The sequence below is a fragment of the Astatotilapia calliptera genome, chromosome 23 (assembly GCF_964374335.1).
Source record: "Astatotilapia calliptera chromosome 23, fAstCal68.1, whole genome shotgun sequence".
NCBI classification, from domain to species: domain Eukaryota; kingdom Metazoa; phylum Chordata; class Actinopteri; order Cichliformes; family Cichlidae; genus Astatotilapia; species Astatotilapia calliptera.
Window position 1 is genome coordinate 45,601,677 of NC_137443.1, and position 23,002 is coordinate 45,624,678.

Genomic DNA, 23,002 nt, shown 5'->3' on the forward strand with positions numbered 1-23,002 from the left:
CCAAAATGCTGCAGCAAGAGTCCTGACAGGGACTAGAAAGAGAGAGCATATTTCTCCTGTATCGGCTTCCCTTCATTGGCTTCCTGTTAAATCCAGAATTCAAAATCCTGCTCCTCACATACAAGGTCTTAAATAATCAGGCCCCATCTTATCTTAATGACCTTGTAGTACCATATCCCCCTATTAGAGCACTTCGCTCTCGCTCTGCAGGCCTACTTGTTGTTCACAGAGTATTTAAAAGTAGAATGGGAGGCAGAGCCTTCAGTTTTCAGGACCCAAAAAGATAGTTGGGGTTTTTTCTGTTGTATTATTGTAGGTTCTTTATCTTACAATATAAAGCACATTGGGGTGACTGTTGTTGTTATTTGGAGGAATTAATAAAAAAAACTTTTATACTTGAAATTCTTTCATTTATTCTACATATTTATTCATTACTGGCTCCATATTGTTGTTTATGTAATATGTGAAATGTTGCTAGTATTGATTTGGTGCTGTATAAATAAACACAATTAAATCAAATGTGTCTCTATAAAACCTGCCCTCAGTTATAACCCAAGTGTCAGGGCTCAATGGCTCATGAAAAGGAATGGAGTCAAGCACAGAACCAAAAAACGGAGGCTGAGTGACTTTTAACAGAAATGTATTTTACTAGATTTCTTGACGGAGAAAGCTGAATCACGGCTAAATTCAACAGCAAGCGAGGTATTATGAGAAGTGCAGAGCTGAGGCCAGAACATAAGCTGAGGCAGGTCAAAGGAACAACAGGGGCAGAATCGGGCGAATAGAAACTATCCAGGATCACTGGAACAAAGGAGATAATAATCAGAGTGGTCCACAGTGTAGTGAATGAGTCCAAGATTTAAAAACTAAGAGGTGTTACGTGGCTGCAGGTGGAGATCAGCTGGAGGAGGAGATGAATTAAATCTGGGTACAGAGTGAGATGTGGGTGCACAGGGAGGCAGGCAGCTGAGGATGGCAGTTTGCAAGAGTGAGTTTTCCCAGCAGTGGCAGGGCAGAATCCTGAGGCGTGACTTATGGCGAGAGTTGGAAGATGTATCCAGGTGCCGACTAGGGAACAGGAAAAGAGGGTTACGCGAAACAAGCTGAGGAGCACAAGACAAAATGTGAGGCAGAGAACTGACTGTGCTAAGCACACAATCTGGAGAAGGTTCATTGTGAGTGCTCCTCATAAATACTGCCGGAGTAATTGGCAACAGGTGAGGAGCAGGGAGGAGTGAGGAGGGCTCCACCCAGGGGAGGAGAGCTGATGCTGTGGAAAGTTACTCAGACTCACTCGGATCATGACACCAAGAGTCCAGTGAACTGAACACATAACCACAGTAACCAGAATGCAGTTTTCTCATTTGTGTCATTTGCTGTTTATTCATGCAGAGATTCTCACTGAGTGTCAGCTCAAACTCAAGTCAGACCTGAAGCAGAAGTTCCAGTGTGTGCTCGAGGGGATTTCTACAACAGAAAACCCGACCCTCCTGAGTCAGATCTACACAGAGCTCTACATCACAGGGGGAGGGACTGCAGAGGTCAATGATGAACATGAGGTCAGACAGATTGAAACAGCATCCAGGAAACCAGACAGACCAGAAACAACCATCAGACAAGAAGACATCTTTAAACTCCCACCTGGAAGAGATAAACCAATCAGAACAGTGCTGACAATGGGAGTGGCTGGCATTGGGAAAACAGTCCTAACACAGAAGTTCACTCTGGACTGGGCTGAAGACAAAGCCAACCAGGACATCCAGTTCATGTTTCCATTCACTTTCAGAGAGCTGAATGTGCTGAAAGAGGAAAAGTTCAGCTTGGTGGAACTTGTTCATTACTTCTTCACTGAAACCAAAGAAGCAGGAATCTACATCTTTGAAGACTTCCAGGTTGTGTTCATCTTTGATGGTCTGGATGAGTGTCGACCTCCTCTGGACTTCCACAAAACTGCAATCCTGACTGACCCTAGAAAGTCCACCTCAGTGGATGTGCTGCTGATAAACCTCATCAGGGGGAAACTGCTTCCCTCTGCTCGCCTCTGGATAACCACACGACCTGCAGCAGCCAATAAGATCCTTTGTGACATTGTTGACATGGTGACAGAAGTCAGAGGGTTCACTGACCCACAGAAGGAGGAGTACTTCAGGAAGAGATTCGGAGATTCGGAGCAGGCCAGCAGCATCATCTCCCACATCAAGACATCACGAAGCCTCCACATCATGTGCCACATCCCAGTCTTCTGCTGGATCACTGCTACAGTTCTGGAGTTTGTCATGAAGAACAAAGAGAGTCAAGATCTGCCTAAGACTCTCACAGAGCTCTACCTACGCCTTGTGCTATTTCACCTAAAAACGAAGGACATCAAGTATGATGGAGGAGCTGAGACAGATTCATGCAGGAAGATCATTGAGTCTCTGGGAAAACTGGCCTTTGATCAGCTGCAGAAAGGAAACCTGATCTTCTATAAATCAGACCTGACAGAGTGTGGCATCGATATCAGAGCAGCCTCAGTGTACTCAGGAGTGTTCACACAGATCTTTAAAGCTGATGAGTGCCACATGTTCAACAACGTTGTTTACTGTTTCATCCATCTGAGCATTCAGGAGTTCTTTGCTGCTCTTCATGTCTATCTGACCTTCATCAACTCTGGAGTCAACCTGCTTAAGAAACAATCTCCTCGCTTTAAAATCTTCCAGAAAACACTTACTGTAAAAGACTTCTACCAGAGTGCTGTGGACAAAGCCTTAGAGAGTCCAAATGGACACCTGGACTTGTTCCTCCGCTTCCTCCTGGGTCTTTCACTGCAGACCAATCAGGATCTTCTATGCATGCTGACAGAGACAGGAAGTAGCTCACAGACCAATCAGGAAACAGTCCAGTACATCAAGAAGAAGCTCAGTGGGAAACTGTCTGCAGAGAAAAGCATCAACCTGTTCCACTGTCTGAATGAACTGGATGATCGTTCTCTAGTGGAGGAGATCCAACAGTCCCTGAGTTCAGGACGTCTCTCCACAGATCAACTGTCTCCTGCTCAGTGGTCGGCTCTGGTCTTCATCTTACTGTCATCAGATCTGGATGAGTTCGACCTGGAGAAATACTCCCGTTCAGAGAAGGCATTTTTGAAGCTGCTGCCAGTGGTCAAAGCATCCAAGAAAGTGCTGTAAGTGAATCTATGAACAAATATGTTTAATAATGCTAGATGAATAAAAGAATATGTCTCCATTGTTATTCTTCCTCAGGCTGAGAGATTGTAAACTCTCAAAAAGAAGCTTTGAAGCTTTGTCTGAAATTCTCAGCTCCCCATCCAATCATCTGAGAGAGCTGGACCTGAGCTTCAACAAGCTGCAGGATTCAGGATTGGATTTGCTGTGTGTTGGACTAAAGAGTCCTGACTGTAAACTTGAAACTCTCAGGTAAGGATACAGACTTTTTGACACTTTTTGACTCTTAAATCTGTAAGTTTATCTTGATGCGGACGTTCAAAGTCAGCACAATTTTCCTTTTAAGTTCCTGAGTTTATATTTTTGACTGTCAGGTTGTCTGGACAGATGTTTTTATTTTATTTTATTTTTTTACTTGTCCCTAAAGTCAGAACTAAACCCACATGTAGATGACTTTCAAATTCAAATTCAAATTCAAATTCAAATTTTATTTGTCACGTACACAGTCATACACAGTACGATATGTAGTGAAATGCTTGGACAACTGCTCGTGACCTAAAGAAAACAAAAAAGGAAAAGGCTATGAATAAGATAGGAAATAAATATGAAAAATTAAAAAGGGTAAATTTAACTAGGAAGGAATAAAATATAAATTAAGGTTAAAAATGAAATAACTGTACAACACAAATTAGAATGAAGGGTAAATTTAACTGGGAAAGAATAAGATAAAATACATAAATTAAAGTTGAAAATAAAATAACTGTACAACAAAATACACAATATAGAACTATATAAGAATGTATGAAGAAATATAAATAAATATATACACAATAACAGCAGCTGTACAAGTATTAGCTTGAAATGAAGAATATAGTGTCCAGTGTTGTGCAATCCACATTATGTCTTGTGCAGTGCAAATATGCTTAAAGTGATTTAAGTGATGAAGTGAAAACAATGTCCAGAATGTCCAGTGTGTGTGTAAGAACTATATGTGTGGGTCAGTACTGTGTGGTGGTGTGATTGAGAGACCGTATCGCCTGCAGGAAGAAGCTCCTCCTCAGTCTCTCTGTGTTGGTCTTCAGGGAGCGGAATCGCTTTCCTGACCTCAACAGAGAGAACAGTCTGTTGTTGGGATGGCTGAGGTCCTTCACGATCTTCCTGGCCTTGGTCCAGCACCGCCTGCTGTAGATTGAGTGCAGGTCAGGGAGCTCGGAGCGGATGGTGCGCTCAGCTGATCGCACAACCCTCTGTAGAGCTCGTCTGTCCTGCATGGTACTGTTCCCGAACCAGGTTAAGATGTTTCCCGTCAGGATGCTCTCTATGGTGCACGAGTAAAAGTTCCTGAGCACCTTGGAGGGCAGTTGGAAGTCTCTCAAGCGGCGTCCGGGTACACACCGGCTCACTCCTTGGCGGCTCGCTCGGGCCACTTCGGAGGTGGGGTGCCCCCGGCCTCTCGGCCTGGGGCTCGGTCACTCAGGCACAGCTGGCTGCCGGCGGAGCTCACGGGCGCGTCACTGCAACTCCCCCTGGCTTCTGCTCCGCGGCTGCTGAATGAGCCCTCATCTGGGACTCTCCTTAGCTCTTACTGGGACAGTGGCGCGGCTGCCCCTCTGTGGGTCTTCCTTGGTCTCTTGTGTTCTGGGGGCCTCTGGATGTCTGGAGTTTTGATCTCCTCCATACCTGCTTGATACCATAGAGGACAGGGCTGTGGCTCCCCACACTCCCTAGCAGATCATTACATGGAGAAACCTTTGGAATGCAAGCATGCTGATCCACACAGGTATGCACACAGGTGTACACATGGGTATTCATAGACGCGGACTACAGCTTTCTTGGCTGCTGCCTCAAAGCACACTGTGCGCTGTCTATCTTGCGTGCTGCACAATATCGTTTATTATTTAGTAACTATCGATATCTACTGCTAGCTAGTTTATTGTGATGGTGCTTTTTTTTTCTTATTATGTTGCTCTTTGTTGTTTGCTTTCTCCTCTGTTTTTTTTTCTCCATACAGGTGACCCAGGAGTTTTGTTTTTTTTGTTTGTTTGTTTTTTTCTCTCTTCCCCCCCTTCTCACCGTCTCTTCTCCCCTTTGGTTTTCTTTTTTTCTCTCCCTCTCTTTCTTTCATTCTTTCCCCCTGTCCTATCCCACAGTCATGTCTGTCCCGTTTGTAGCAACTGAAAATAAAATAAATTCATAATTATAATAAAGGTCAATCAAATGGACCAATATGGCAAGGCCATGATGATCCACTTGGTAAAATAAATCCGCTTGGCATCTTTCTTGGCCTTAAGACAACAATTCTGATGGCTAAAAATCCAAACGGGACAAAAAAAAAAAAAAAGGAAGTCTCTCGAGCGTCTGAGGTGGTAGAGACGCTGTTGGGCCTTTTTCACCACGGTGTTGATGTGACAGGACCATGACAGGTCCTGCGTGATGTGAACTCCGAGGTATTTGAAGTTGTCCACTCTCTCCACTGGGCACTCGTTGATGACGGGGGTCTGGTAGTTCCTCTCCTGCTTAGTGCTGAAGTCCACTATCAGCTCCTTTGTCTTACTGATGTTTAGAAAGAGGTTGTTCCTCTGGCACCAGTTCTCCAGATTCCTAATCTCCTTCAGGTAGGCCGTCTCGTTGTTATCAGAGATCAGGCCCACCACGACGGTGTCGTCAGCAAACTTGATGATGGTGGTGGAGCTGGTAGTGGCCACACAGTCATATGTGTACAGAGAGTACAGCAGGGGGCTCAGAACACACCCCTGGGGGGCTCCAGTGCTGAGAGTGGTGGAGGCTGAGACATGTCGGCCCATCCTTACTGCCTGTGGTCTGCCAGTTAGGAAGTTGGAGATCCACTGACACATAGATGAGCTGAGTCCCAGATGCTCCAGCTTGGTGGTGAGTGTGGAGGGAATTATGGTGTTAAATGCAGAGCTGTAGTCTATAATAATAATAATAATAATAATAGATACTTTATTGATCCCCATGGGGAAATTACTTGTTTTTCTCTGCATTTGACCCATTCACTCAGTGAAGCAGTGGGCAGCCCACTAAGCAGGCGCCCGGGGAGCAGTGTGTAGGGACGGTACCTTGCTCAGGGGTACCTCAGGGTAGCCGTTAAGTGGATTCGAACCGCCGACCTTCCGATCATGGGGTGCCCACTTTACCTACTGAGCTATCCCTGCCCCCTATGAAGAGCATTTTAACATAATTCCCCCTTCTAGTGTCCAAGTGAGTAAGTGATGTGTGGAGGAGATGAGAGATGGCATCGTCTGTGGAACGATTTGGACGGTAAGCGAACTGTAGTGGGTCCAGTGTGTCTGGTGGTGAAGAAATGATGAAGTCTCTGACCAGGCGTTCAAAACACTTCATCACTACTGAGGTGAGGGCTACAGGGCGATAGTCATTGAGAGAAGCAGGGTGGGGTTTCTTCGGGACAGGAACAATGATGGACTCTTTGAAGCATGTGGGGATCACCGACTGAGATAAAGAGATGTTGAATATCTCAGTGAACACAGGAGCTAGCTGGTATGCGCAGTCTCTTAGGATACGACCTGGGATGCCGTCTGGTCCTGCTGCTTTCCTGGTGTTCACTCTCTTGAAGGCTCTCCTTACTTCATGCTCGGAGATGACGAGCACGTTTCCGGTGCTGGCAGTATCTTCCTGTCTACAGCCGTTAGCGCCGCTAGCACTAGCATTGTTGGAGTCCTTAGCTGCAGCCTCAAAGCGAGCATAGAAAGTTACTGGAGCAGCCTTCCTGAAGACAGCAGTGTGTTTTCATGCTTTTAAAGCCAAACTCACCTTTCAGACCTGGCTTTCATTTATTATCTATTTTTATTTGTTTATTATATATTTATTTCTACTGTTTAACTACTGCTCACATCTTTTATCCTCCTTTTTAATTGTTCATTTCTTTTTACCCAGTGTTTCTATATTGCACTTTGTATTTGTCATCTATATTTATCATGCACTACTTTGCTCATTTATTGTTTGGTTTTAATGTTATTAAATTCCGGTTCTTTTGGTATTCGTTATGGCCAAAAAGACACGGCTCAAAAGTGGTCTTTTTACTTTAAAAGATTATCTTTATTTTACATATCCGGATATGGAGACCTGAACACACAACCCCAGGTCTGAAGCACAAAACAGCAAGCCTAGTCATTTATATAGACATCACACACACTTTAAGTTTCGACCAAACACTCTGCTTAGTTTCACTTTTCGCCTGCAAAAGCATGTAATTTCCTGTCAGTCCTGTCGGCACAGAGTGTACTCAGATTTGGGCCTTTCTTATAAAGCAATATAATCAGCATATAAGTATTTAAGATTATAAATTTAAACCTCAACAATGTTCTTACCTGGGGTCCGTTCTTCGTACCTCGCTTACTACATCCAAGATCAAATCATCGTGCCAACTTTGAGCTTGCTATTCCGGTACTCCGAACACACCTGTTGTTGACGATTAGTATAGCTGGATGAAGTAATGTGAGATCACTGGGTGGCTTAACAGGGGCTACGCATCGATAGTAGAAACATTGATCGGCAACCCTTTGTTTGTTTATTGATTTCACACAGATACATACAGGTCATTTCCTAAAAAAGGGAAATGTACTATTAACATTCTATTACATGTATGTGATTATTACAGATGTAATTCATATTTCAGAGTAGTAATTGCAAATTACTTTGTGTAATCAAGATGAGAGACCACGGCTATAAAAGCGAAGGTGGATTTGGGAAGTCTGTCGCAGCCATGTCCTGTCCGTATACGCGAGCCACCCATTGCGGAAGGTGCAAGATTGATAAGGAGAGTCCTCAGAATCCAGCATATATTGCGGGACAGACAGGATCCTTTAGCTCAGCACGACAGTGTGCTCATAGAGAGATATCGATATTCCCGTGAGGGTATTATTTACTTAACCAACTTGTTGACGAGGGGGTGCAGGACCACCACCTGTCTTTTTTGCTCTGCCCTTTTCTTGGTTGCTGTTATGAACAAACAGATTATTCCAGGGTCTCTTTCCAAGAGACGAAGCAATATAAGTGATAAATATTACCATTCTGTAGAATATTCTTATATTTCACTTTTACTTGTTCCCATGTTCTAGTGGGTCCTGTTGTGGCTCTAATGTGAAAGGGGATATAATGTAACATATTATAATATAATGTAATATAATATTGGATAATATAGTGTAATATAATAAATCTACCCTACCGCCTACTGGTGTTGGCCAGAGGGGCCGATGGCGCGATATGGCAGCCTGGCTTCTGTCAGTCTGCCCCAGGGCAGCTGTGGCTACAACTGATTAAACTCTGAAACTCCTGAAATCCCTCACTCAAGAGTTCTTGCTCTGCTGCCGAAAAATACCGAGCGCGCTCCTTCGACATTTCCGCCGACCAATCAGAGGGTTGCCGATCAATGTTTCTGCTATCGATGTGTAGCCCCTTTTACGACACCCAGTGATCTCACATTACTTCATCCAGCTGTACTAATCGTCAACAGCAGGTGTGTTCGGAGAACCGGATTAGCGAGCTCACCGTTAGCGTGATGATTTGGTCTTGGATGTGTCATTTGATCTTGGATGTAGTAAGCGACGTACGAAGAACGGGCCCCAGGTCTCTGGTTTGTTTGTTTGTTTGTTTGTTTGTTTGTTTGTTTTGCTCAGTTCTGTTTTTCTGAGGTTTTTTAAGTTATTAAATTTGTAACTCTAGTGATTTGTGTGTGTGACAGAGAGGCACTGCTAGGGATTTTTTGACACAAGTTGTTCTTGTAAAATCAGTCTGTGGAGGTTCTCAGACATCCAGGTCACCGTAGTCTAAGGAGCTTGGAAAGAAAAGCGTCTTCTTTAAGTTTCCTTGAAGATGTTTCACCTCTTATGAGAGGGTCAAATGGTGGAGTAGGGCAGTCAGTGAAAGGGCAATGGTGGTGGCTCAGGGTTTGTATGTTTGGGGGGTTCAGAGGGAAAAGATGAATGCAGGTCTGGAGTTGGTGTGTGAGAGCAGGGAGTGAATTCAGCATCCTGACAACCTGGATGAAGCTGTCTCTCAGTCTCCTGGTTCTGGCCCGGAGGCTCTTCAGTCTCCTCCCTGATGGCAGCAGGTCCTGACAAGCATGTTGATAGTGTCACCACCCGATCGTTGGGGGGTGGAGTCTTCTGTGCTGGGGTGTCGTTCTGTGTCTCAAAGCAAGAGAAAATTTCACTTAGCTCTTACGGTAATGTGGTGGACCCGACAGCGGTCTGAGGAGTGGGCTTGTAGTCTGTGATGGTCTGTATCCCTTGCCACAGCCTCTGAGTATCTCTGCTGTCACTGAAGCTTTGCAAAATCCTCCTGGAGCACTGCATTTCCACCTCTCTGATGCACGTGACAGGTTTGCCCTTGATGTTGTTAGGCTCACCTCATCCCCAGCTTTCAAGGCTGCATTTCTCACCCTCAGGAGCCTGTAGACCTCACCTGTGAGCCATGGTTTCTGATTGGCCTGGACAGTGGTCTCTATGACCTCATCGATGCCTTTTGAGATGTAGCCAATGACAGTTTCTGTATATTCCTGCAGGTCTGTGGTGTTGTCATGTGTGGCGGCCTGTTTAAGGATCTCCCAGTCTGTGGTGGAAAAGCAGTATTGCAGGTCCTTCTGGCCACACACGTACCTGCTTACGAACTGGTTTAGTGACTTTGACCAGGGGCCTGTATGCTGGCATTAGCATAACAGTGATGTGATCAGAGGCACCAAAGTGGGTGGCGGGCTTTGTAATCTCTTGGTGGTGAAAACATTATCCAAAAAGTCGTTTCCTTGTGTTGGAAATTCAATGTGTCTATGCAGTAGTAAACATAGGGGGTGTCCAAATTCATGGGCTGCATCCTCCTGAGGACGCATTTGTAGACCGATTACGTCACAGCGACACGATGAAGGCTGTCCAAATTCATAGACTCCTCTGAATGCAGCCGACCAATGCGTCCTCTTTTTCCCCAAAATTAAAGGATGGGTCGGGTGTGTCCTTCGTGGCCCACCATATCCCAGAATTCATAGCGTGGCCCATCCAATTCCACTTTCCGGCAATGGCGGTCGCTACTAAGTTTTCAATATTACTCTTATTACTCTTTCTGGGTCACAAAATAAACTTTTAACATATTTTCAGGTGAGAATGTAGCTGTGTAAACTTTAAATATCTGCTCAGTTTATCAAGATATCGCATATTTGCAAAAGTGCTCCGACGTTTCTGAGACGTCTGTTACCCACCAGCTCGATAGCTAGCCGAGAGCTCGAGGGTCAGTAGAGCCGCCGAGAACAGCAAACTCCCGGCACATCATGTTCAGATCACCGCGGTCTTTCGCTACTCAGGTTAAACGTAATATATAAGTGACTTAGACAACCTAAAAATGTTATTGTTTGACTTTTTTCAGTGTTTTATTTGTTCCTGAGTAAATCAGTTTGGCTGAGATTAAAGTTATTAGATTAGATTAGACAAAATAAACCTTTACAGTGGCAAAAGTATTCGGTCCCCTTGAACTTTCCCACATTTTGTCACAAACATGAATCAATTTTATTGGAATTCCACGTGAAAGACCAACACAAACTGGTGTACACATGAGAAGTGGAATGAAAATCATACATGACTCCAAACATTTTTTACAAATAAATAACTGCAAAGTGGGGTGTGTGTAATTATTCAGCCCCCTTTGGTCTGAGTGCAGTCAGTTGCCCATAGACGTTGCCTGATGAGTGCTAATGACTAAATAGAGTGCACCTGTGTGTAATCTAATGTCAGTACAAATACAGCTGCTCTGCGACGGCCTCAGAGGTTGTCTAAGAGAATATTGAGAGCAACAACACCATGAAGTCCAAAGAACACAGCAGACAGGTCAGGGATAAAGTTATTGAGAAATTTAAAGCAGGCTTAGGCTACAAAAAGATTTCCCAAGCCTTGAACATCCCACGGAGCACTGTTCAATAGTGATGGGCAGATGAAGCCTCATGAAGCACTGAAGCTTTTCATCCAATTGGTTCACCCCAACGCAAAGCTTCTTGAAGCTTCATTTGCTCTAGCAGGACACCTACTGGACGTAAAAATATTAGTTGGCATGAATTTGAAGAGTGTGGCATTTTGCACACAGCCTGTGAATGTCAACAACAAAAGGAGTGTGTAAAACATCTATATTGTAGTGATGGCAGTATACTGTGTATATTTATGCTGGCAGTATGGAAAATGATTATTTGGAAATGCCTAAAATGGAAATGATCATATACTGTGAGGTGAGGTGTGGACAGTGGTTGTGCTTTTGTAACATTGAGGCAAGGACAGTGATTAGTAGGGGTGCAACGATACACAAAATTCACGGTTCGGTTCGGTTCGATACTTTGGTGTCACGGTTCGATATTTTTTCGATACAAAAAAAATGTTCATGCCTTTTTAATTTGTCATTTATTAAAATTATAAATATATATTTTAACTCAAAAGTACAGTTTTTAAATTTAACCCTAACCCTTGTGCGTGTTTTTTATTTTGACAGAGAATGCGCACCACTTATGTGCACCCCTGGTTATTTAGCTCGTCATATTGCAGCCACAGAAATTCTTTTGTCCATGAAACCATAAAGCTGCACTTTCTTTTTACCTTATAGTCTGATTTGTCATAACTTCTCCGTTTTGTGGTAAGCTTTTCTTTGGCTGTCACTTCTTCACCCTGACCTGTCTTATTTGGCTCAGCAGAACTAAAATATATATTCTGCTGCTTTTACACGCGCACTCACATAAGCTCAGCGATTCTCTGCGCGATCAACTTCTCACATGTTTAAGCTTGCTGCGGGAGATTTCACTTGTCATGTTTGCATAGTAAGCTAACGATTAATAAGACAATGTCAGAGGAATTGGTGCACAAATTATCATCACTCACCAATCAGTGCTGTCGCTCTCTATACACAGTTCGCACGATTGCAAAGTGAAAGCAAAAAAACAAGCGCAAATTCAAACGCGATTTCAATATGTCACATATTGACAGTGGCTCACCGATGCCAATGACATAATTACCCAGCTACATTTCCGAAAGAATGCAAAAGCATTGACATATATTTTTCCTTCCTACAATAGCCCGACGGGCAGGGCAGAGATAGATTTTGGTACCCCGACTGAAAAAATCGCTAGCCCCGGGACGTCGGGCTAGCGATATTGCGAGCCCTGTATCTGATTGAGGAATCACTCATCTTTGTCTTTGCACTAGGATAATGTCGGTGTAAATGTGCAGTCATATTCGTTATGTTCCCACTAGTGCTTTCAGGTTAATCTTGTTGAAATGACCTTAACGCCACAACACGGCAAATCTCCGTTAACGAGCTACCGCCGATCGCCCCGTGCATGGGGCTAGACGGCCAACACGTTAACGAGCTAACTGCGCTAACACACTAGCTCCCACCCATGTAATTGAGCATTGCGTGGCACATCCAACATACTGTTTTACTTTAGTCCATGACTCGCTTACCTTCAGGGTCATACGTCACATGAAAACCAAAATAATTCCAAATGCCAGATCTGAATGAGGGTGGGCGAGGTCCAAGTTGCAAGGAGTGCTTAACTTCTGTCTCGCTAGCTTGCCCTGCGCTCTTCCTTCTGACGATGCTGTCTGTGTTGAGCGCTCAGTGGATCTGCGCTGGACAGTACAGCCTAGGCGGAGTAGTCGAACGCAGATTCACTGAGCGCTCAACACAGACAGCATCGTCAGAAGGAAAGTTGATAAAATAAATTACAAATTTTGTATTGTTCGATACATATGCGTACCGAACCGAAAGCACTGTATCGAACGGTTCAATATCGATACGAATATCGTTGCACCCCTAGTGATTAGTGTTTAGGGGACACATCATTGGTTTTTATTTAAAAACAACAGTTTCTCCACTGTGGCAGGTCGTAGGCGATTTCTTTTTTTTCCAAACTGTCTCTAACTCTCACTAACCGCAACTCTCCATCAAACGCCCACATTTTGAATGGGGTCTGAGGGATTTATATCGCTGTCATAGCTCGCGGTAAAGTTTGAACCGCTTCCTGAACCAGTCACGTGGTACAGCCGGACAGCGAGGCTTCGGACGTCATCATTTTCAGCTCCTCCCATAAATGAAGCAAGCCTCGATACGCGCTTCGCGGAAACGCCCCCTCCATTACTCGACACACGCTTCGAAGCCTCGATACAGAACGTCACATCACTACTGTTCAAGCCATCATTCAGAAATGGAAGAAGTATGGAACAACTGTAAACCTACCAAGACAAGGCTGTCCACCTAAACTCACAGGCCGAACAAGGAGAGCGCTGATCAGAAATGCAGCCAAGAGGCCCATGGTGACTCTGGACGAGCTGCAGAGATCTACAGCTCAGGTGGGGAATCTGTCCATAGGACAACTATTAGTCGTGCACTGCACAAAGTTGGCCTTTATGGAAGAGTGGCAAGAAGAAAGCCATTGTTAACAGAAAACCATAAGAAGTCCCGTTTGTAGTTTGCCACAAGCCATGTAGGGGACACAGCAAACATGTGGAAGAAGCTGCTCTGGTCAGATGAGACCAAAATGGAACTTTTTGTTCAAAATGCTCTGTGTGGAAAACTAACAGTGCACATCACTCTGAACACACCATCCCCACTGTCAAATATGGTGGTGGCAGCATCATGCTCTGGGGGTGCTTCTCTTCAGCAGGGACAGGGAAGCTGGTCAGAGTTGATGGGAAGATGGATGGAGCCAAATACAGGGCAATCTTGGAAGAAACCCTCTTGGAGTCTGCAAAAGACTTGAGACTGGGGCGGAGCTTCACCTTCCAGCAGGACAACGACCCTAAACATAAAGCCAGGGCAACAATGGAGTGGTTTAAAACAAAACATATCCATGTGTTAGAACGGCCCAGTCAAAGTCCAGATCTAAATCCAATCAGGAGTCTGTGGCAAGATCTGAAAACTGCTGTTCACAAACGCTGCCCATCTAATCTGACTGAGCTGGAGCTGTTTTGCAAAGAAGAATGGGCAAAGATTTCAGTCTGTAGATGTGCAAAGCTGGTAGAGACAGACCCTAAAAGACTGGCAGCTGGAACTGCAGCAAAAGCTGGTTCTACAAAGTATTGACTCAGGGGCTGAATAATTACACACACCCCACTTTGCAGTTATTTATTTGTACAAAATGTTTGGAATCATGTATGATTTTCGTTCCACTTCTCACGTGTGCACCACTTTGTGTTGGTCTTTCACCTGGAATTCCAATAAAAAATGATTCGTGTTTGTGGCTGTAATGTGACAAAATGTGGAAAAGTTCAAGGGGACCGAATACTTTTGCAAGCCACTTTATTAATCCCCCGGGTGGTTTTCACACAGCTGAATAAACGTCAAACAGAAAACTGATTAAGCATAAGTGTGAGATGGTTGAGAGTTTACTCCAGTGTCCTGTTATATTTTAGATAGCAAGGAGCAGACAGCTGAGTTTATTAAACTCCATCGAGACAGTGGTGATGCTAATCTGAAGGCTAGACCGTCCCATTTCATAGCCGTTTACTTCTGGCCTACCCAACCTTTGGAGGCATAGTTCTCATCACGCTGATTTATGTCCAAGTTTGATTCTAATTCCGACAGCGGTGATGTTAAAATGGGGTGTAACGTCATCATAGCAGCTTTGACTCAGAGTGATGCTGAAAAACTAGTTCATGCATTTATTACGTCCAGGCTGGACGACTGTAATTCATTATTATCAGGATGTCCAAAAAACTCCCTGAAAAGCCTTCAGCTAATCCAAAATGCTGCAGCAAGAGTCCTGACAGGGACTAGAAAGAGAGAGCAGATTTCTCCTGTTTTGGCTTCCCTTCATTGGCTTCCTGTTAAATCCAGAATTGAATTCAAAATCCTGCTCCTCACATACAAGGTCTTAAATAATCAGGCCCCATCTTATCTTAATGACCTTGTAGTACCATATCACCCTATTAGAGCACTTCGCTCTCACTCTGCAAGCCTACTTGTTGTTCCTAGAGTATTTAAAAGTAGAATGGGAGGGAGAGCCTTCAGTTTTCAGGCCCCTCTTCTGTGGAACCAGCTTCCAGTTTGGATTCGGGAGACAGACACTATCTCTACTTTTAAGATTAGGCTTCAAACTTTCCTTTTTTCTAAAGCATATAGTTAGGGCTGGACCAGGTGACCCTGAATACTCCCTTAGTTATGCTGCAATAGATGTAGGCTGCCGGGGGATTCCCATGATGCATTGAGTTTTTCCTTTCCAGTCACCTTTCTCACTCACTATGTGTTAACAGACCTCTCTGCATTGAATCATATCTGTTATTAACCTCTGTCTCTCTTCCACAGCATGTCTTTTATCCTGTCTTCGTTCTCTCACCCCAACCAGCAGATGGCCCCGCCCCTCCCTGAGCCTGGTTCTGCCGGAGGTTTCATCCTGTTAAAAGGGAGTTTTTCCTTCCCACTGTCGCCAAAGTGCTTGCTCATAGGGGGGTCATATGATTGTTGGGTTTTTCTCTGTATCTATGAAGCGCCTTGAGACGACTTTTGTTGTGATTTGGCGATATATAAATAAAATTGAATTGAATTGAATTGAATTGACTGGCAGCTGCAGTCACGGAGAAACTTGCGTATCTCTGTTCGGGAATAGCAGATAGAGGTAGGCTCTGAGAGGACGGCCAGCGTTTACGCTACGAAGACACGACCGAGTGTTTTAACCTGACAGCCTGAGGTGTTCTTCAGTAAACTGGACTACCCGACAGAAGGACCCGAGGCCCCGCTGCACTTTTTCGGTAAGTTAAACGTGTTTGTAAGCTACTCCGTAACTACCGTCCTTAGCTCGGTCCTGAGACCTAGCTAGCTAAGATGAGCACTCGGCCGTCAGGGTTTGTTTAGCTAACCCGTGCAGGTGAATGAATTTACCCTGACTAAAGAAATCAAGAGAAACGCCCCGGGCTGCTCAGTCACTAATTACCGTTACTGTACTTTTATTACAAGTATTATACTGTAAAGGCAACAGGCTGCACCCTGCTGCAGCTCCTGTGCAGAGCTGAATATTAAATATCTTATTAAACAGCACCATGTTTTCAGTCTCCACATGTGTAAAGACAGTAACACCTACTTTAAAAACCTGGCACTTCAGTAACTCCTCATTAATCTGTAAAAACCGATCAAATAGCAAAGCCCGATATTTACTGAAACCAACGACTTCCTCTTGGCAGCTTAAGTTAAAATTTTAATTTTTCGACTGATTAATTTTTTAGCACTGACTGTATTTTTTATACTGAGTTTGTTGCAAATATTCAGGTTAAAAACTGTCTGAAATATTGTTAATGAGGTATGTTCACAAAGACACATGTGCAGAACTCTGTACAGCTTCCATCCTTTAAGACAAATAGTTTGAAGCATTAATATTTCTTCTTCAATACCAGTGCCCCAAGAAAGCCCAGCAGAGGATGTACTTCCTGAGGCAGCTGAAGAAATTCAACCTGCCAACACGGACGATGATGCAATTCTACACTGCAATCATCGAGTCCATCCTCACCTCCTCCATCACCGTGTGGTACGCTGGAGCCACTATCAGGGACAAACAGAGACTGCAGCGTGTTGTGCGCTCTGCTGAGAAGGTGATTGGCTGCAGACTCCCATCTCTGCAGGACCTGTACACCTCCAGGACACTGCGGCGTGCAGCTCGGATCTCAGCTGACCCTTCTCACCCTGGACACAGTCTGTTTGACCTGCTCCCCTCAGGCAGGAGGCTCCGGTCCATTCGCACCAGAACCTCTCGCCACAAGAACAGTTTCTTCCCCTCTGCTGTTGGACACATGAACAATAACCACATGATTGTCCCCGCCACTAACACATGACCCTACGCTGTGTCACTGCATCATTTCATGTTTGGCACTGATCACCACCTGCACTCATGTATATATCTTTCTACGTAGCACTCTTAATTCTTATTCTCATGTATATATCTCATGTATATCTCATGCACATATCTTTCTATCTATCTTTCTTTCTACATAGCACTTTAATTCTTATTGTCTGCACTGAAGCACCGCAGCAATTTCCTAATGTTGTAAACCTCAACATCTGGCAATAAACCCATTCTGATTCTGATTCTGATTCTGATACCAGTGCTGATACCAGTGCTGATACCACCTCCGTATGTTGTGACCAGGATGCAGCAGCACTGAAACCTGCTCCATCATCACATCTTTGCAGATGTCCATTTATAAAGCTCCAACAACTCAAAGGTGACCATGATATAGGAACATCTGTTCGTATATAAGGCTTTTTTTAAATAAACAGCTCATATGTCAGCTGTCAGCAGAACTGTAGGACTGAAAAAATGTAAGAGAAGAGAAGAACACTCCCGAGTGTGGGAGGACAGAAGGATCAGCTTTATTTCAGATTTGAGAGATAAACTTTATTTATTTATTTATTTATTTATTTATTTATTTATTTAGGACAGTGCATGTTAATGAACATAAATGTAAAAAAAATAAATTACATGAATGTAAACATACCAGATTATAGCCAAGGACTAATTTCCATCTGTTGTCCTTAAGCATAAAAAATAGACATAATAATTCATAAAAATTCATCATTCATTCATAATAAAAACTCCGTCACCAAACTTACACACACACACCATTCTGTTCCCAAATAAAACATTAAAACTGTACAATTCATACATGATCGCACACTTGATTTGTCCATAACCAGTTTTTCACCTTTGCCTTAAACAAACTGAGTGTAGAGCATTCTCTAATGGGTTGAGGAAGACTGTTCCACAGATGGCCTCCCTGGACAGAGAGGACGTTCTGCCCAAATGCTGTCCGTCTGTGGGGTATAAACAAGTCTCCTCGGATTGTAGCTCGAGTGGTCCTGTCTGAGCTTTCTTTATGCCTAATGAACTGCTTTAATGGTGGTGGAGCAAGGGAGTGTAAGACTTTATATATTAAACTCACTCTTTTAAGTTTCACCTAGTTATTGAAGTTCAGTAATTTATGTTTTTTAACACATGACAGTGGTGGTGGGAAGTCGGTTTTTTGTCAAGTAGTTTTAAACTTCTTTTATAAATTTTTCAATAGTTTTAAGTGTTGTTGGACAAGCAAGTGACCAGGACGTCAAACAATAGTCCATATGAGAGATGATCATTGAGTAAAAATAAGTTTTTGCAACATTCATATTTAAATTATTACGTATATGATTAAAATTTCGATTATTAAATTTAAGTACCTGGGACACTTTATTTATGTGACTCTTGAAGGATAATGTTGGGTCTAGAATGACCCCAAGATATTTAAATTCTGGAGCTAATTCAAGCTCTACTCCATCATATTTATATTTCAGTTTGTGATGATTGTGTTCTTGTTGTGACTACAGGAGCCGTCCTCAGATTCAGACCTCAGCACCACCCAGTGACAGCAGACAGATCATCCTATAGTTTCACTCTTTGTAGTAACTCCATAATTAACTGATGAAAACAGTCCAAAGGTTAAAGTACCACATGCGCTGTCAGTGACAGCTGCAGCTGTTTAAAGATAAAGTTAAAAGGATGAATCACCCATGTAACTGTGTCACTGTATATCAGCATCAACAGGACCTGAGTTTGGTGTTTCAGAGAGCTGTTGTCTACGTCTGTGTGCTGTCATTGCTCAGTCTGACCGAACGATGGACAGACTCAAGTTTGACTTTGAATCAAACTGTGTTGTTAAACAGTTTCATGGTTCAAAAAACAAAACAATCAAAAACACTTTTTTCATACTTGTGTTAAGTTTTGTATAGAAATGAGACAAAATTGATTGTGAGGTTAAATGTGATAGAAACAGCTCACACTGACATCCATCCTGATCAAACATGAGTGTCATGAAGCCTGTTTGCAGTTGTTTGCACTGTTTTCCACTCTGGATGTTGTTTCTGTTCAGCTGTGAGTATAAAAGGCTCCATTCTACAACCTGTTTGTGTTAGTTGTTCAATAGAAACATTATTTTGTGCTGATGTTGCACTTCTTTTATTCACAACCAAAGAGTTTTTGACGTCCGCATCAAAATACAAAGATCAGTATTGTCTAATGTTTTGGCTGCAGTGTGTTTTTGCAGACAGGTATAACTGAACAGCTTTAGTGTTTAGATTTTTTAAACTTGAGTATGAACTTATACAAAATGCAGCAAGATATTAAAAAAACGTTTGATTATAAAATCGACTATATTGGATTCATATCGATATCGGACATAAAAAGTGGCATCGTTCCATCTCTGCTTTGACTAGAGACACAGCTCTAATCAAAGAGGTGGTCCGCTTGCCTCCGCCCCAGAGAGAAGGGTTACATCTCCTGGGTTTAGGTGCGGCTTGCCCCTCTGAGGGCGGGGGTACCTGGACTTGGGATATAGAGTATGTTTGGGGAGTGCGACGGTCTGTGCAGTTTCTATTTGTGTCTGTCTACACGTTGGGTGAGTGCCGAGTATTTGGTTGTGCATATGGGGTGGGAATGCACGTTTGTGTCCGCGTGCGCCTGTCTATGTGTCAGGTTGGGTCTTAGACTCAACCTCTCTGGGTACATCTCAGGCCCTCCAAAGTACGGAGGCCTATCTCCCCTCACCACACTCCCTGCCGGTGGCTGATGCCCTCAGACGTTGGTGTGTTGGTGGTCCTTGTCGTCTGGGGCTGGGCGCTCATGTATGTACCGGCTCACTCCTGGTGGCCGATTGGCGATTCCCCCCCTTTTGGTGGTCCTCCTCGGGTCCTTGTACTCTGGGGCCTCTGGATATCTGGGGCCTGGATCTCCTCCATACCTGCTTCATACCCTGGGGGACGGTGCTATGGCTCCCCACACTCCCTAGCAGATCGTTACATGGAGAAACCTTTGGAATACAAGCATGCTGATCCACACAGGTGTGCACACAGGTGTACACACGGGTGTTCACAGACGCGGACTACACCTTTATGGGTGCTGCCTCTAAGCACATTGTGCGCTGTCTATCTTGCGTGCTGCACAATATCGTTTATTATTTAGTATCTACTGTTATCTACTACTAGCTAGTTTATTGTGATGGTGCTGTTTTTATTATGTTGCTTGCTTTCTCTTCTGTTTTTTTTTCTCCATACAGGTGATCCAGGTGTTTTGTTTGTTTTTCTTTTTTTCTTCCCCCTTTCTCACCGTCTCTTCTCCCCTTTGGTTTTCTTTCTCTCCCTCTCTTTCTTTCATTCTCTCTCCCTGTCCTGTCCCCCAGTCATGTCTGTCCCGTTTGTAGCAACCGAAAATAAAATAAATTCATAATTATAATAAAGGTCAATCAAATGGACCAATATGGAAAGGCCATGATGATCCACTTGGTAAAATAAATCCGCTTGGCATCTTTCTTGGCCTTAAGACAACAATTCTGATGGCTAAAGATCCAAACGGGACACACAAAAAAAAAGAGACACAGCTCTGTGTTTTCCAATTTGTCATCGTTTTGAAAGTTTACATTTCTTCAGTGTTGAACAGCAGAAATGAGACTTTCCTGTCAGAGGTCATTTTTAAAAAAATGAGGTGAATCAACCATGAAAACCATGAAGCAACATGTGAACATGAGCTGATGCTGCTGAAGTGAAGCAAAGTTACAGAGCTTTGATTAATATTGAGTAAGAACTGGACTCTCATACAGCGAGACTCGAATGCCTTTAAACATCAGCTTATCCTGCTGATCCAAGTCCAACACTGAGTTTGTAAAAACATGTTTGTCAATCATTTTGTTTGGTTTCTGAGGAAAATGATTCAATAAGTTGCTGCTAATACACAACATTTCATCATATTTCCTCATAACCCTCTTTTGTCTGACCATTTGATCCCATTTGAATTTGCAATAAAGGATCCACAGAGTTTGGTGACAATGATGACAGTAGATGTTTGTGTGAAAGTGCTGGAAGCAAATGAGTGTGTGATGTTCTTTCAGTGTTGCACTTTGTAGACGCTCCCTGAGCACTGGTCTCACAGCCAGCTGCACATAGAGACCAGTGTTGTTAGTCCAGGTCAGAAGATGACTTGTTGGAATGAAAATGAGCTTGTAGTTTGTCTGCTTTAATAATGTGACTGGAAAAAGGTGTTGGACTTCAAATATGTCCATTTCTGTCACACTTCACCTTTAAAAGTGAAGCCATGTGGTTCCTGGAAGGAAAAACACGACTTTTTCAAGTCTTTGTCCTGTTTTTATGAGAAATGTACGACTTTAATGTGAAACATTCAGAGTTTTTTCTCTTGTTGTGTTTGTTTGAAGCTGCTTCCTGTTGGCTTCAGCTGTTTGGAGTTTCCATTTTCTAAACTTCTACATTCTGAACCTTCTTCAGCTCTGAACAGATGATGAAACACTGAATGATTTCAAGCACTTTGTCTAATAAACTTACATCTTTCATTCTTTATACAGATTGAAGAGCTGTGATTTGTCAGAGATCAGCTGTGATTATCTGGCAGCAGCACTGAAGTCCAACCCCTCCCATCTGAGACAGCTGGACCTGAGCTTCAACTACAAGCTGCAGGATTCAGGAGTGAAGCATCTGTGTGGTTTCCTGGAGAGTCCAGGATGTAAACTTGAAACTCTGAGGTCAGTCAGCATGTTTTAGTTGTGCTGAGATGAATATGATGTGAAAGTTGTGCTGACACTAAACTGCAGACATCAGGCTGATATTATACTGATCCACACTGAGGATCTTCATGGTAAAGTCTGTTTTCTTCTTCTCTGGTTTAGTCCATTGACTGCAGCAGAACAATGTTCACATTTCAAACAGTGATACTCAACGTATGGCCCGCGGCCCACACGCGGCCTGCCCACCTTTCCTGATTCAGAGAGAGGGGACCCTGATTAACTGTGTAGCTTCTTCCTCACAGTTCTAAGTATCAGACACAACAATGAATAATCCACAGCTGACTGTCTTTAGCGGGTCAAAGGTCACGGCACACAGCAGACAGTCAGAAATATTCTAACTCTGATCATTTATCAGTTGTTACACTGTGAGACTTGATCAGAGGTGTGATCATCACAGCAGAGGCCTTTGTGTCAAAGTCACTGAGGATCAAACAGAAACACATGAAGCAGATTTTCCTCTTCTGGCTTTTTATAGCAGATAACCTTCAAAATATTCTGCAGTCGATCAAAAACTGAAGCAAACCATGAAGCAACATGTGAACATGAGCTGATGCTGCTGAAGTGAAGCAAAGTTACAGAGGTTTGATTACAGACACAGCTGAGAGTTTGTAATCTGTCATCATTTTAAAAAGTTTCCATGGAACAGCAGAAATGAGGCTTTACTGTCAGAGGCCGACAGCACTGAACACAACAGCAGACTGGTGGCTAATAAACAGTGAATGATGCAGAAACAGATGTTTGAAGCTGTTCTTGGAGTACACTGAGAGAGAGAGAGCTGTGCAGGCAGGAACAGCCAAAGTCAGAGAGAATTCATGAGCATATTTATCAAACGTGAAGCAGAGTTTGGATCTTCTTTTGCTGCTGCTTCACTCAGTTTTGGTTGGAGACAGATGAAACCTGCAGCTTCAGGATCTGTGAGCTGTCCACTTTCAGCCCCGACGGCGTGTCCGTGTACGTGCCGTCGAGTGAACGATCCACGCTCTGTGTTTCCATCTTTGTGTGTTTAGCTGCTCTCATTTACTGTTTTATCTGTTTGCTGCTTGTTGAAATAGTTTGTGAGCTTTAACCTGAGATTCTGGCAAAATACATTTATATTAAACATCGATTCAGGATTGAATGAATCAACATCGTTTTATTCAAATTAAAACCATTTAAATGGGAACATGAATTTTTTACAGCCGCCTCTAATGCTGGGTAATGTCAGCTGGTCCATGTGCAGCTGGCTGTGAGGCTCAGGGAGCGTCTACAAAG

General features: G+C 43.5%; 1 protein-coding gene across 1 annotated transcript in view; it reads left to right on the forward strand.

Annotated features, from left to right (window-relative positions):
• Window positions 1–23,002, forward strand: part of LOC145423961 (NACHT, LRR and PYD domains-containing protein 12-like) — a 943,237-nt gene that overhangs the window by 366,589 nt on the left and 553,646 nt on the right. The window contains exon 7 of the mRNA XM_080296778.1: window positions 21,533–21,709. Coding sequence (XP_080152904.1) covers window positions 21,533–21,709 — 177 coding nt within the window. The remainder of the gene's footprint in view (window positions 1–21,532; window positions 21,710–23,002) is intronic.